At 46.3% G+C, this 16,520-nt stretch overlaps 1 protein-coding gene across 4 annotated transcripts in view; it reads right to left on the minus strand.

The window, feature by feature from the left end:
- Window positions 1-16,520, minus strand: part of LOC309707008 (receptor-type tyrosine-protein phosphatase gamma-like) — a 410,561-nt gene that overhangs the window by 58,291 nt on the left and 335,750 nt on the right. For all 4 annotated transcript variants that reach the window (XR_014276854.1, XR_014276855.1, XM_082534088.1 and 1 more), the window contains exons 10-12: window positions 4,815-4,923; window positions 4,263-4,312; window positions 686-1,445 (exon numbers count right to left, since the gene is read on the minus strand). Coding sequence is in view for 2 of the 4 variants with exons in the window: in XM_082534088.1 (XP_082390214.1) it covers window positions 686-1,445; window positions 4,263-4,312; window positions 4,815-4,923 (919 nt within the window). In the remaining 2 variants the exon portion in view is untranslated. The remainder of the gene's footprint in view (window positions 1-685; window positions 1,446-4,262; window positions 4,313-4,814; window positions 4,924-16,520) is intronic.

A 16,520-nucleotide genomic window follows, 5' to 3' on the forward strand; every position in this document is an offset into this window, starting at 1 on the left:
TTGCAATTTGATTAACAAGTCGCTAATCCATGAAAATGTAGTATCCCTGAGATCCTTCCTTTGTTTGTGACACATTTCAAAACATCAAAATGTAGATGGTCAAAATGCTCAACTTCAGCCCTCACAGCAGGAGCACATTAACATACGGGTAACACAGAGGCCACACACACTCATATATATATATATATATATATATATATATATATAGAGAGAGAGAGAGAGAGAGAGAGGGATAGAGATCGAGTCTAGTTAAGGCGTAGTCACTTGTAAACTTTTGTAAACCTAGCTAGCCTGGGACCTCCATCTTTGACATTCATTGTCCAATATATCCACTATCCTTCTTCTCCACAAGTCTAAATGATAAATTCCCCCTCCAAAATAAAGCAAAAATGGTCAACACACTAATACTCATTTTCAAATAAATACTCAAAATTGTTGTTATAACCAGCTAGTCTATGAAGGAGCTGGACCTTAGAGCCATCCCCACAAACAGTACACAGAAGCCCACAATGTGTTAAATAGCAGCAGGCAACACAAGTTGTAACATGTTTCATAACAAGTAATCTCATGACTAATGTAAAGGGAGATATTAATAGAACAAACAGAATCTGCTCTTCCGCAAATAGGCGAAACAGCTAATATTCTTATAACCACTGGTTTGTACATGACCACCTTGTTGACTTACCGGTGTGGTAGGAGAAAGGCCTGTGCTTTTCATCCCTCATTATGCGGTGCCTAAGTGTCACTGACAGGTCCTCCTGGATGGGGACTGCTGCTGTTTGATTGGCTGATTCTGCGGTAAGACTTGGGTAAGAGTGAAGTGGATTGTAAGTATTTGCTTTTAGTTGGTCTTTTCGAACAGGCGGTGGTTTAGTAGGCTCTTTTTCAGTCTGTTCCTTCTCCCGTGCACCACAGTAAGGCATCTTACCAAATAAATGCTTTGCTGCTATGTTGCTATCCTTCCTCTTTGCCCTGCTTAAACCTCCCGATCCTTTCCTCTCCTTGTCTTTTTTCTCTTCTTCTTCCTTCTCATCATCCGTAGCCTCGCCTTCCCTCTCTCTGTCCTCTCCTTGACCTTTGCAGTTTTCTCTGTCCTCACTCCCAGCTTCATTATTATCCTTAACTGCTGCACTGACAACAGCAGGCGTGTCTTTCATCTGCTCACTGGCTTTGGTAGCCTGGTGGTGAGAGGTGGGATTGTGGTTGGGTGCTCTGCTTGGCCAAATGTAGCTGGGAAAAGAGGAAATGACACCACCACTGAAGCCCAGGCCAGCCAGTAAAGTGCTGGTCACCACAGATGCCACAGTTGCTTGACTACCACTGGAGGATGGACCAATGCCTGTTGCCATAGAGACAAATGAGAAGGGGATACCAGATGAAGTCCAAGTTGATGAGCCAGAGGAAATGGGAGCCATATCAGCCGAGGAGGCTGGAGACAGTGTTGGCTGAGAAAGGAAAAAAATGTAGTTAATACAAAGACGCATCGTCAGTCATCCCATGAACTCACTGAGCTTTGACATTATAATGAAGAAAATTACAACTAATGTAAACTGTGAGATTTCACTCACCTTGTTTGTTCCATTTATTTGTTTTACCAAATCTTTTTATCTTATACAGAGTAGAAACTGCAAATTCTCAAATACAACCATATACATCAGAGTATTACGTTGTATCATAATAATGAGAGTGCACAGCATGAGCATCATGTGCAACAAAGATTATGACAGGACATCTCTGTGTGGAAAAAAATGAAGTTTACGATCTGCTTGTAAAACATGATGGCAGGGTTTTAGTATGTCAATAATAATATCATGAATCCTTTTCGGGTAACACACATTACAGATATTACATACCTGTCTGACATACATTTACCTGATTATAAGTTAAATTATTTGATTATATATGCAAAATCAGAACAAGATTAAAGGGTCAGACTGAGCTTTAAAACTAGAAAACGTCAAAATATGTTTCAATTTTTAAGGGTCATTAGAAATGGGCAAAGATTTAAAAACCTTTGAAGAAAAAAAAACTGACATTAGAACTTTGAGGCCTTAAGGCAGGGCTGCCCAATCCCAGTCCTCGAGAGCTACCGTCCTGCAGCTTTTAGATGCATCCCTACTCCAACACAGCTGAATCAAATGAATGGCTTGTTATCAGGCCTTTGCCAAACACGATGGCATGCTGAAGAGGTAATCAAACCATTTGATTCAGCTGTGTTGGAGTAGGGATGCATCTAAAAGCTGCAGGACGGTAGCTCTCGAGGACTGGGATTGGGCACCCCGGCCTTAAGGTGTCATATGACGTGAGATCAGTCACATGAAAAACAGAACATTAACACTGTTAACCTCTTAATCACTTTCATCAAGAATTCTTTGATTCGTGTGAAATGTGAAATTTATCTGAACTATGGTCAATAATTTACCAGTGACTAGTTACAGACATCAATGAATTCTAGGTGAATTCATACCCTTTTAAATGATTGTATGGAATGAAGCAAGAAAGAGAGAATGCAGTTAGAGTTTGGTCGTTTCTGAAAATTTGGTTGCATAAATAAACTAAAATAAAATCTCTTCATCCATATGCATATGAACTTGATTTTTCCTGACTCTAATGCTTATTGAGACACTGATGTTCATATGAGAGAGGCTCACACAGAATCAAAAGTCAATACAGGGAGTGCAGAATTATTAGGCAAGTTGTATTTTTGAGGAATAATGTTATTATTGAACAACAACCATGTTCTCAATGAACCCAAAAAACTCATTAATATCAAAGCTGAATGTTTTTGGAAGTAGTTTTTAGTTTGTTTTTAGTTTTAGCTATTTTAGGGGGATATCTGTGTGTGCAGGTGACTATTACTGTGCAGAATTATTAGGCAACTTAACAAAAAACAAATATATACCCATTTCAATTATTTATTTTTACCAGTGACACCAATATAACATCTCCACATTCACAAATATACATTTCTGACATTCAAAAACAAAACAAAAACAAATCAGCGACCAATATAGCCACCTTTCTTTGCAAGGACACTCAAAAGCCTGCCATCCATGGATTCTGTCAGTGTTTTGATCTGTTCACCATCAACATTGCGTGCAGCAGCAACCACAGCCTCCCAGACACTGTTCAGAGAGGTGTACTGTTTTCCCTCCTTGTAAATCTCACATTTGATGATGGACCACAGGTTCTCAATGGGGTTCAGATCAGGTGAACAAGGTGGCCATGTCATTAGTTTTTCTTCTTTTATACCCTTTCTTGCCAGCCATGCTGTGGAGTACTTGGACGCGTGTGATGGAGCATTGTCCTGCATGAGAATCATGTTTTTCTTGAAGGATGCAGACTTCTTCCTGTACCACTGCTTGAAGAAGGTGTCTTCCAGAAACTGGCAGTAGGACTGGGAGTTGAGCTTGACTCCATCCTCAACCCGAAAAGGCCCCACAAGCTCATCTTTGATGATACCAGCCCAAACCAGTACTCCACCTCCACCTTGCTGGCGTCTGAGTCGGACTGGAGCTCTCTGCCCTTTACCAATCCAGCCACGGGCCCATCCATCTGGCCCATCAAGACTCACTCTCATTTCATCAGTCCATAAAACCTTAGAAAAACCAGTCTTGAGATATTTCTTGGCCCAGTCTTGACGTTTCAGCTTGTGTGTCTTGTTCAGTGGTGGTCGTCTTTCAGCCTTTCTTACCTTGGCCATGTCTCTGAGTATTGCACACCTTGTGCTTTTGGGCACTCCAGTGATGTTGCAGCTCTGAAATATGGCCAAACTGGTGGCAAGTGGCATCTTGGCAGCTGCACGCTTGACTTTTCTCAGTTCATGGGCAGTTATTTTGCGCCTTGGTTTTTCCACACGCTTCTTGCGACCCTGTTGACTATTTTGAATGAAACGCTTGATTGTTCGATGATCACGCTTCAGAAGCTTTGCAATTTTGAGACTGCTGCATCCCTCTGCAAGATATCTCACTATTTTTGACTTTTCTGAGCCTGTCAAGTCCTTCTTTTGACCCATTTTGCCAAAGAAAAGGACGTTGCCTAATAATCATGCACACCTGATATAGGGTGTTGATGTCATTAGTCCACACCCCTTCTCATTACAGAGATGCACATCAGCTAATAGGCTTAATTGGTAGTAGGCTTTCGATCCTATACAGCTTGGAGTAAGACAACATGCAGGAAGAGGATGATGTGGACAAAATACTCATCTGCCTAATAATTCTGCACTCCCTGTAGTGTTGATTCACATCCATTATCCTTACCATTCCAGTTTTTACAATCCTCGTCCCTTCAAAGATCCTGGTAGTGTTCGCTAAAACAAGAGAAAGAAAATAGTATCTACAGTGAAATGCAGGACTGAGGAACACTTAAACAGATGTTTGCAAACTAGTTTGAGTCCACTATAAGCTCATTAACCACTTCATGAAACAATGTAAATGTAAGTCACTGAATACATATTAAGGAAGCTAATTAACTGGATGTAATTAAATTGAATTATTACACTTTCAGTTGTCTGTCCTTTAGTCTGCAGCTACTGATACATCACTAGCTTACATTAATAACCTTAATATGAATGACTAAAATATTATGATCAAAGGAATAAGTAATAATACATTTTGAAATATTAAGGTTATTATGGCTTATACACCAATAATATGCAGGGCTGATGGAAATACTGATAGTAAGGAAGACATTGGAGAAGAGAATGTGTGAATTCGTAACACACACACTTAGAGTGTGTGTGTGTGTGTGTGTGTGTGTGTGTGTGTGTGTGTGTGTGTGTGTGTGTGTGTGTGTGTGTGAGCACGTACTACCTCTAAAAAGCATACTCTGACTGAAGTCACTGCGCATGTCATTAGTGCAGACAGCCTGGACTCGAAAGAGGTAGAGCACATCGGGGGAGACAGGAGAAATGATGGCCTCCTGGACAACAACACAAGTTGCAGCAAGAAAATCGGTAAGTTTGGCATGCTGAGTTATGTCAATGAGAAATCTTTATGTCTTCCTCCAAGTAAATGACAGTAGGTAGCATATGTTAGCAGAGTGGGAATAAAACTAAACATTTGTAAACCTGAAATGCCTTTTTCTATGATATGCAGTTAATTCCATCAATGTGACTTAAAGTGGTCACTTTTCATGTGGAAAAGTTAGTTTTTTTTAAATATTTGACTGCTTTTTCTAAAATTACTATTTTAAAATATGAATGGTATATAATAATAATGGTATATAATATAATTATGACTGATGGCTGTTCGTTGGAATGTAGCCTGAATGCATTTCATAAATGTAAGGGGGTGGACAGAAAAACTTTTGCCAGTTCAAACATATTTTTCAAGTTTGATTTTTAGAATTTCGTGGTCAACAGTATCAAATGCTTTTTTATAGATCTAGAAAGACTCCAAGTGCATACTTCTTGTTATCCATACATTCTGTTATTTCTGTTTATTAAAAAACCTTTTAAAAAAAAAACAAAAAAAAAAAAACATTAAAAGCACAGTTTCAGTGCTATGTAGCACTCTGGCATCTAACCGAAATGTTTCAGAGATGCCATTTTTCCCAGAAAAGCCTGGAGCGGAAGGAAGACAATTCTTCTCCAGGACCTTGACAAAGTGAATGAAAACAGCAGAAATCTGGGGGATAAGAAAAAGCTGGAGGAGTGATATGAGACCTGATAGCAGCAACCTTATTGACTACCAAAGCCTGAAGTAGAAGTGACGAGTTCAGAGAATAGGCTTAACTAGTAAATCATCTTTATTCTTAACCAAATTCTTAACCCTATAATAATCCAAGTATAAGTGTGATTAATATGTTAAATTACAAATGTAGTTTGAGTAGTGAAAATGACTGGTCTAATGTCTGAATTTTGTGTGTGTTGACATTATCCAGCTTTGACCTTTTAGTGTCTGCAGGAATGTGGGAAATATAAGTATGTCGCCAGTCCATCATTATGCATGATTTGGCATGGTAATAATTATAGCACTGGTGAACACAGAACCTTAATTCATATGTGATTATGTTTAATTCTGATCAGGGGCACTTTCTTTTAATGCCTGACTTCTAAAATACTTGATTTAATAAAAAGAAAATGTATTAATTATATTTTCAATAAACTGAGTTAATGTCACGGTACAGAACCTGAATCATGGCTACAAAACCTAGGCTGAAGCCAAAAGCAGCCACAAATATTGGTGTTCAACCCGGTCAAAAGCTTTTTGTTGGTCTAGAGAAATGAGACCAACATTTATACCCAAAGAGCTAGAGAGGTCCAAAACATCCCTAATCAAAGTGACATTATCACTTATCAGCCTGCCGGGGACGCAATACGTTTGGTCCCCATGAACAACAGAAGCCATCACGTCACGAAGCCTGGTGGCCAGGACTTTGGAGAAAATCTTATAGTCTGTACAGAGCAACGATACCTATCTCCAGTTCTTCAAACTGCGCAGATCTCCCTTCTTTGGCAGCAGAATGATGACCGCCCGTCTACAGCTCAGAGGCGGCAAGCCTTTCTGCAGACTATCTGTGACAACCTCCAGCAAATCCTCAGCCATCACAGACCAAAAGTCTTTGTAGAACTCAACAGGAAGGCCATCCATGCCAGGAGCTCTACCATTCTGAAAACTCATCAGAGCAGCATGAAGTTCACGCAAAGTTGGCTGAACCTCCAGTTTTCGATTGGTTTCAGCCGCCACCTGAGGGAGTCCCTTGAAGAATCTATTGCACAAACTAGGATTTTCTGAGAAATCACTCTTAAAAAGGTCCTTATAAAAGCTGACAGCAAACTGTCTGATCTCAGAAGGATCCGAGATTATTGAGCCATCGTGAGACAGAGAGTGAATAATTTTTCTTTGCCCATTCTTCTTTTCCAGTCCAAAGAAAAAGTGAGATGGGGCATCCATCTCCGTGACACTGAGGAAACGTGACCTGACCAAAGCCCCTTTGGCTGTCGTGCCCAACAGGTCAGCTAAAAAAGCCTTTTTGGATTTGAGGGAATCTAAAAGCCCCCAGTTTCCTGTAGACACCGCTAAACTCTGCAGTTCTACCACCTGAGTCTCTAGGTTTCTCATAGATCTGGGTATGTCTCTAGTCACATCACGAGTGAACTGTTGACACAATTGTTTGATCTGACATGTCCCAAAATCCCACCACTGCTGGATACATGCAAAGTCAGATTTAGATTTCCAGTGAGTGAGCCAAAAAAATTCAAAAGCTGTCCTAAAAGTGTTGTCATGTAACAGGGCCATATTGAAATGCCAGTAGGCACTCCTTACATGAACATTTTTAATGAAAACAGAATAATGAACCAGACAATGATCAGAGAAACCAACAGGGGTTATCTGACAGTCCTTAAAATACTCAAATGATGTTTAAATGAGTATATGCGATCCAGTCTTGCCAAAGATAAATGATTGTCCTTAGAATGACTCCATGTGTACTGCCACAGATGTCCATTGAAAAACCTCCACACATCTGACAGGTCCACAGCTGCAGCCAGCTGCCTAAACCTGCGAGAGGACGCAGGATGAGGTTCGATGTGGTTCCTATCCAAAGGTGGGTTAGCAGTACAATTGAAATCCCCACACAAAAACAAATACTCATCATCGCTAGAAACCTTAACAGTATCACACAGGACATCTAAAAAACCCATTCTGTCCACTCCTTTAGTTGGTGCATATACATTGAGAAAAACAAAAGTCACATGTTCATATTTGACTTTAACTTTCAGCAAACACCCCTTGATTATTTCCTCTGCTTCGCAAGAAACAGGTAAAAAATTCTTAGAGAACACAATCCCCACACCTCCACTACAACTGGACTTCCATCCATCCATCCATCCATCTTCATCCGCTTATCCGAGGTCGGGTCGCGGGGGTAGCAGCCTAAGCAAAGAGGTCCAGACCTCCCTCTCCCCAGCCACCTCCTCCAGCTTGTCCGGGGGAATACCAAGGCGTTCCCAGGCCAGCCGAGAGATATAATCTCTCCAGCGTGTCCTGGGTCTGCCCCGGGGCCTCCTCCCGGTGGGACATGCCTGGAACACCTCGCCCAGGAGGCGCCCAGGGGGCATCCTTGCCAGATGCCCGAACCACCTCAGCTGGCTCCTTTCGATGTGGAGCAGCAGCTGCTCTACTCTAAGCCCCTCCCGGATGGCCGAACTTCTCACCCTATCTCTAAGGGAGAGGCCAGCCACCCTTCGGAGGAAGCTCATTTCCGCCGCTTGTATCCGCGATCTCGTTCTTTCGGTCACTACCCACAGCTCGTGGCCATAGGTGAGGGTAGGGACGTAGATCGACCGGTAAATTGAGAGCTTCGCTTTTACACTCAGCTCCCTCTTCACCACGACTGACCGGTGCAGCGTCCGCATTACTGCAGCCGCAGCCCCAATCCGTCTGTCGATCTCCAGCTCCCTTCTCCCATCACTCGCGAACAAGACCCCGAGATACTTGAACTCCTCCACTTGGGGCAGGAACTCATCCCCGACCCGGAGTGGGCACTCCACCCTTTTCCGGCTGAGAACCATGGCCTCAGATTTGGAGGTGCTGATCCTCATTCCCGCTGCGTTACACTCGGCTGCGAACCGCTCCAGTGCGAGCTGGAGGCCCTCACCCGATGAAGCCAACAGAACCACATCATCCGCAAAAATCAGAGATGAGATTCTGAGGCCACCAAAGCGAAAGCCCTCCGCCACTTGGCTGCGCCTAGAAATCCTGTCCATAAAAATCATGAACAGAACCGGAGACAAAGGGCAGCCCTGGCGGAGCCCATCACCCACCGGGAACGAGTCCGACTTATTGCCGGCAATGCGAACCAAGCTCTTGCAACGGTTGTATAGGGATTGAATGGCCCGTAGCAATGGGCCAGACACCCCATACTCGCGCAACACCTCCCACAGGACGCCCCGAGGGACACGGTCGAATGCCTTCTCCAGGTCCACAAAACACATGTAGACTGGTTGGGCAAACTCCCATGCACCCTCAAGTATCCTCGAGAGGACAAAGAGCTGGTCCAGTGTTCCGCGACCAGGACGAAAACCGCATTGTTCCTCCTGTATCCGAGGTTCGACTAGCGGACGAACCCTCCTCTCCAGCACCCTGGCATAGACTTTCCCGGGGAGGCTGAGGAGTGTGATCCCCCTGTAGTTGGAACACACCCTCCGGTCCCCCTTCTTGAAGATGGGGACCACCACCCCGGTCTGCCAGTCCACAGGTACTGCCCCTGATCTCCACGCAACATTGCAGAGACATGTCAACCAAGACAGCCCTACAACGTCCAGAGCCTTCAGGAACTCGGGGCGGACCTCATCGACACCAGGGGCTCTGCCACCAAGGAGTTGTTTAACTGCCTCAGTGACCTCGCCCCCGGAAATTGGTGGGTCACACCCCTCATCCCCAGACTCTGCTTCCTCCCCGGAAGACGTGTCAGTGGGATTAAGGAGGTCCTCGAAGTATTCCTTCCACCGCCCGACAATTTTCTCAGTCGACGTCAACAGCGCTCCGCCAGCACTATACACAGTGCAGGTAGAGCACCGCTTTCCCCTCCTGAGACGCCTGACGGTTTGCCAGAATCTCTTCGAGGCAGTCCGAAAGTCTTTTTCCATGGCCTCTCCGAACTCCTCCCACACCCGAGTTTTTGCTTCAGCCACTGCCCGAGCCGCATTCCGCTTGGCCTGTCGATACCTGTCGGCTGCCTCCGGAGTCCCACAGGCTAACCAAGCCCGATAGGCCTCCTTCTTCAGCCTGGTGGCTCCCTTCACCTCTGGTGTCCACCATTTGGTTCGGGGATTACCACCACGGCAGGCACCAACCACCTTGCGGCCGCAGCTCAATGCAGCAGCTTCGGCAATGGAGACGCTGAACATGGTCCATTCGGACTCAATGTCCCCAGTCTCCCTCGGAATGCTGTTGAAGCTCTGCCGGAGGTGTGCGTTGAAGATCTCGCGGACTGGGGCCTCTGCTAGACGTTCCCAGCACACCCTCACTACGCGTTTAGGTGCACCAGGTCTGTCCAGCGTCCTCCCCCGCCACCTGATCCAACTCACCACCAGGTGGTGATCAGTTGACAGCTCAGCCCCTCTCTTTACCCGAGTGTCCAGAACATATGGTCGCAGGTCTGGTGATACGATTACAAAATCGATCATCGACCTACGGCCTAGAGCATCCTGGTGCCACGTGCACTTATGGACACTCTTATGTTCGAACAGGGTGTTCGTTATGGCCAAACTGTGATTAGCACAGAAGTCCAATAACAAAGCACCGCTCGGGTTCAGATCAGGGAGGCCGTTCCTCCCAATCACGCCCCTCCAGGTCTCGCTGTCGTTACCCACGTGAGCATTGAAGTCTCCCAGCAGGACAACAGAGTCTCCAGGTGGAGCACCTTCCAGCACCCCCCCCAGGGACTCTAAGAAGGCTGGGTACTCCGAACTGCCACTCGGCGCATAAGCGCAGATGACAGTCAGGACCCGTTCCCCGACCCTAAGGCGCAGGGAACAAACCCTCTCGTCCACCGGGAAAAACCCCAACGTACCGGCAGCAAGCCGAGGGGATATAAGAATACCCACCCCAGCCCGCCGCCTCTCACCAGGGGCAACTCCAGACTGAGACAGAGTCCAGCCCCTCTCCAGGAGACTGGTTCCAGAGCCCAGACAATGCGTAGAGGTGAGCCCAACTATATCTAGCCGGTACCTCTCAACCTCACGCACCAACTCAGGCTCCTTCCCCACCAGAGAGGTGACATTCCATGTCCCTATTGCCAGTCTTGGCAGCCGGGGGTCGGTCCGCCAGGGCCTCCGCTCCTGGCCGCCACCCGGCTCACAATGCACCCGACCCCTATGGCGCCTCCTGCGGGTGGTGGGCCTGCGGGAGGATGGGCCCATGTCTCCTCTTCGGGCTGTGCCCGGCCGGGCCCCATGGACTAAGGCCCGGCCACCAGACGCTCGCCCTCGGGCACCCTCCCCGGGCCTGGCTCCAGGGCGGGGCCCCGGTAACCCTATCCCGGGCAGGGTAAACTGTTCCCTCGATATTCTTTTCATGGGGGTCTTCTGAACTGGACTTATGACTACAAAAACATCTCCCCCACAGCCCTTCCTCCAGTCACTCTCATCGTCACCAGTACTGTGAGTTTCTTGAACCAACATAAGATCCAATTTCTTTAGGTTCATAAGCTCAAAAAAAAGCAGCTCTTTTTACCTCATCTCTAACACCATTCAAATTTAATGTGCCTATCTTGAATTCAGACATGAGAGAAGCGAGACAGAGGAAAAAAGACAGTGACATATAGAGTGTGTTCCTAAACATCATCGTCATCATCAGCAGTAAGTGCTTGAGATCTCACTTTCAAAATCAGTTTCTTTAAACGATAGATCTCTTGGTCTGTCAACACATCATCAATAAAATTCCCTGATTTTTGTCAGGACCCGAGACGACTCAACAAAAAGCTTAAGGTCCGGAAAATAATCCTCCTCTTTCACCATCCTGAGGCCTTTGGTTTTCTGCAAGAATTTCCTGATCTCAGCAGGAGAGTACAGATTCTGGTGTTCCTGGCTTAGGGACAAATCACTTTCAGACTCCATGCTGCTCTCTCCTGCTCTGTTTCCTCTCTTAGCTTTCGACATTTTTGTACTACAGTGGGCAGGTTCCGAGCTCTTTCTCTTTTGAGACAACTTCAGCAAATCCTCATCAAGCATGTCGTCATCCTCACAAAGATCATCACACACAGACTCAAGAGTCGTGTCAGCTGTCTGACTGGTGTAAGAAAAAACTGCAGACTGGTCATTAGTCAGATCCGGTTCCACACCATCAACACTTTTCACAATGCCAGTTTCATCAGACCCGTTACTGCTTGGAAAATGCCGGTTTTCCACAGGCGCCTCGGCAGCGGGGTCCACCTCAGCTATGGCAGAGCTCAGCGGGTTTCGCATGAGTGATCGCCGGGTCCCTACCAGGAGATGACCCAATGGCATCATCCGCGGGCTGCGTGTTTCTTCGTCTCTCTGGACAGGAGCGAAATAAATGCCCTTCTCCACCACAACCAAAACATTTCATGCTCTCAGATGAAGCAAACACCATGTAGTTGAAACCCTCTATTTTGAACGTGAAAGACAGGTTCAGCTCGCCAGCGTTGTCTTTGAGGATCATAAAAACCTGCCTTCTGTGACACACATGTTTGAGGAGCACAGATTTGCACCCCAAAGAGACCGTCTTTATGGGCGAAACCAGTTGGCCATACCGTGACAGCTCCTTGGCTAAAGTTTCATTTTTAATAAAAGGAGGCGCATTTGAGATGGTAACCTTTTTAGCAGGGCTAACCAACGGGAGAGCAGGCGTAAAGGTGTCGTGAATGACGACGACGCTTTCCACCAACTCATTAACTTTAGGTACCTTAACAAGAAAAATAATAATAGCACCGTTCATACGGGAGGCAGATTTCACGCTGTCATAGCCCACCACCTCTCCTACAGCCAAAACAGCTTCTTCCACCGAGCAATTCACAGTCGGTATAAGTTTGACAGCATGACGGCGTGTCAGCTTCTCAAACCCTGCACCACCCTCAACAGCGGGCACTGTGCCAAGCCAAGACGGTAGCAAAAGCTACCAAACCAGCCGGCAACAAACAAAACACACCAACAACCATGTGTCGAAAAAATAAACACCTGACAGTGAAAGAAGAAAAGAGGAACCCGAAAACAGAAATCCACTCACTCCGACACTCCCATTCCCAGCCCCATTCACTCAGAAAGAGAGAGAGAGGGAGGGAGAGAGGAACAGAAAGACAGAGAGGGAGGAACAGAGAGAGAGAGAGAGAGAGAGGAACAAGAGAGAGAGAGAGAGAGAGAGGAACAAGAGAGAGAGAGAGAGAGAGAGAGAGGAACAGAGACTTTTTGACTTTTCACACAACTTTATTTACACCGAATTAAAAACAAAAACAGAAACAAAAAAAACTGACACAAAAATTCTACCACATAATCACAACATTCATTGTACACCAAACATTAACTAAGGTACCCAGCACACACACTCAAAAGTTAAGCACAAGTGTCCCATCCGCTCCTACTGAACACAAAACCCTTCCAATGCCCCACACAGTTTCAAAGGAGTCCAGACTGTCAGTCAGAGAGTAAAAAGCATGCTCTACTCTCAGACGGGATGCTAACAGGCCCTTTAGACTTTGCAAAACATCAGTCCAACCCTGACCTAGCATCAAAACAAACAAAGGTACAGAGAAAGCCTCCCCTAAAGATTCCACCCACTCCTGCAACAAAGAAAATAAACCCACCAGCCGCGGACAACAGACCACTAAGTGCTCCAGCGTCTCCCTTTCTGAACAAAAAGGACAACCCTCCCCAGTGCCCGGGTCCAGGTGGGCCCTGTGTCTGTTCGTGGCTATTGCTCCATGTATAATCCTCCACTGGAGGTCAGCCATCCGTTTTTCAACAGGAGGCTTATACAGGACCCTCCACCTGCCTTTAGGGGTAGAGACCGAAGCAAAAAACTCAGTCCATTTTGAGTCCCGGATTCCAACCAGAGAGCGGAAATTCAGCAACTTAACACAGCATAAATAAAGCTGCTTCTTGCCACAAGAGCTGAAACTATCCAGCACTGGTGTCCCCAGGGAGAGCAGCATGCCACTCCCCTCAGGCTGCTCCTCAAAGGCAGGACTGCCCATCAATGAAGGGAAAACATATTCACTGTCATCAGCCCATTGATCAGCCAGGACACGGTCTCCAGCAAAGTCTCTCAGTGAAGGCGACAGAGATTGCCAAACGTCCTCCATAATCCTCTCCAGCACTCTGTAGGACTTAATGCCTGTGACACCACCAAGTGCACCCAGAGACATCCTTGTAAGATGACCCAGTTTGACAACACCAGCCTCCACAAACTTGGTCCGTATTGTAGCAGAAGAAAATACAGTGCTGGGAAAAAAGTCATTAAAAAACAGCGGCTCCTCGAAAAGCCACATCCCAGGTCTTGGAGCACATGCGACCTTCAGCGTCCGCCAGGCGTTCATCACCGAGCTGTAAAATGGCACAAGTCCAGACAGATCCACCTGATCCAACTTCAGAAGAAAGAGGTGTTTATCCAATCCAAGCCGGCCCACTCTCCTAAGCAGCAGCTGAGCAGAAGCCAGCCAGCTGTGACCACAGCCATACAGCAGCCTCTGTGCCGTCTGCAGTCTAAAGGTTGCTGTTCTGGACAAAACATCTATTAGGCCTTGTCCCCCCTCCGCCACAGGAAGATACAGGCCCGCTGCACGAAGCCAATGCTGTCCCGACCAAACAAACTTCACCAGAAGCCGCTGCACCTCCTCCAGAAGACCAGGTGGTGGCACTAAAACAAGCAACCTGTGCCATAAAGATCAGTCAACCAGATTGTTAGCTACCAGAACTCTACCCCTGTAGGACAGGTAGGGGAGCAACCGGTTCCATTTAGACAGCTTAGCCTCCACCTTTTCCCGCACTCCCTCCCAGTTCTGCTTCACGAAGTCATCACTCCCCAAGTAAACCCCAAGAGTTTTAATGCCCCTTCGACCCCAGCGAACGTTCCCAGGAAGCGTGGGAATACTCGACAAGTTCCACTGCCCCACCAAACAAGCCTCACTCTTATCCCAATTTACCCTAGCTGAGGAAGCGTTCCCATACAAAACCAGACATTCCTGCAATTCCTGCACATCCCTTTGATCCATAATAAAAACATTAACATCATCAGCATATGCCGACAGGATATGACAGGAGGGCTCTGAACCATATCCGGCAAAGAAAAACCCCTCAACCTGCTTCTCAGTCTACAGAGAAAAGGCTCAATAGCAATGCTATAAAGCTGTCCAGAGATAGGGCAACCTTGTCTAATCCCTCTCCGAACCAGCACAGGACAACTCAACCCCCCTCCCACCTTCACAACACAGCAATACAACAGCTTCACCCAAGTCAGAAACCCCCACCCAACACCAAAGGTCTGCAAGGTAGAAAAAAGAAAATCATGGTCCACACGGTCAAAAGCCTTCTCCTGATCAAGAGAAACGATGCCAACATTAGCATTGTACACTTCACAAATATCAAACACATCTCTCATTAAAAACAAGTTATCAATCAAAGACCTATCTGGAATACAGTAAGATTGATCCACACCAATCAGCAGGTCAATGACCATTTTCAGTCTGTTCGATAAAACCTTGGAGAGAATCTTATAGTCTGCACATAAAAGGGCCGCTGGTCTCCAGTTCTTAAGAAGGGTTAAATCCCCCTTCTTTGGTATGAGAGAGATAACTGCACGCCTGCAGGAAGCTGGAAGTATCCCTCCTACAAAACACTCCTTAAACATGTCCAGCAGGTCCCAACCCAGAAGACTCCAGAAGTGCTTAAAAAAGTCTGAAGGTAAACCATCTATTCCTGGAGCTTTGCCTGAAGCCTTCTGAGACACCGCCGCAGACAGCTCATCCAAGGTTATATCCCTGTTCAAAACGTCCAGATCCCCTGGGCTCAGCTGAGGAAGCCCCTGCAGAAGGTCCGAAGCAGAGTCCACATCACAGCCATCCGCACTAAACAAGTCCGTGTAAAAGGCCACTGCATGCCGTCTCATCTCAGCCGGATCCGTGGTCACTCTTCCATCCGAAAGCTGAAGACACACCATTTGCTTTCTGTGAACCACAGATTTCCCCAAATTAAAGAAAAACGTGGTTGGAGCGTCCATGTCCTGGAGCTCCTTTAGCCCTCTCATGTAAAAAATGGTTAAGCTCTTGCCTTTTAGAATGAAGACAGGCATTATCCTGCTGACCAAACTGTGAACCAGAGACAGTCTCCACATGTGTTATATCCTTTTCAAAGTCCTGCACAGTTCTCATGATATTGGCTGTCAAAAGAAAACTATATTGCCGACAGAACACACGAATTTGGGCCTTTCCTACCTCCCACCATTGAGTAAGGGAATCAAAATCACCCTTCCGTGATCTCCAGTAATCCCAAAAATACCTAAAATTGTCACAGAATATCCGATCATGCAACAATTTTATATTAAACCGCCAAAAAGATTTGGATTTGCTGGTGGGAGATAGAAACAGCTCCAGTAAAACTAAATGATGATCCGTAAAAACAACGGGAAAACACTGACAGTTAACAATTCGAGCAGTAAATGAAACAGACACATTAAACCTGTCTACTCTCGCTGCACTAACCCTGCCATCAGTCACTTTCACCCAGGTATACTGCCTGGATGAGGGATGCTTCATCTGCCACGCATCAACCAAGTTAATTGTGTAAAGTGTAAAGTTAGTCCCCATAGGGAAATAGCTCCTCTGCATTTAACCCATTCACCCAGTGAAGCAGTGGGCAGCCACCAGTGCAGCGCCCGGGGAGCAGTGTAGGGACGGTACCTTGCTCAGGGGTACCTCAGGGTAGCCGTTCAGTGGAGTCGAACCCCCGACCTTCCGATCATGGGGCCACCACTCTACCTACTGAGCTATCCCTGCCGTAGGACATCTGTTAAAGCAGAAGATGACTGAAGATGCGGCTCCGCCCCAGTCCTGTCCAAAGT

Source organism: Aulonocara stuartgranti (assembly GCF_965226115.1).
Source record: "Aulonocara stuartgranti genome assembly, chromosome: 5".
NCBI lineage: Eukaryota > Metazoa > Chordata > Actinopteri > Cichliformes > Cichlidae > Aulonocara > Aulonocara stuartgranti.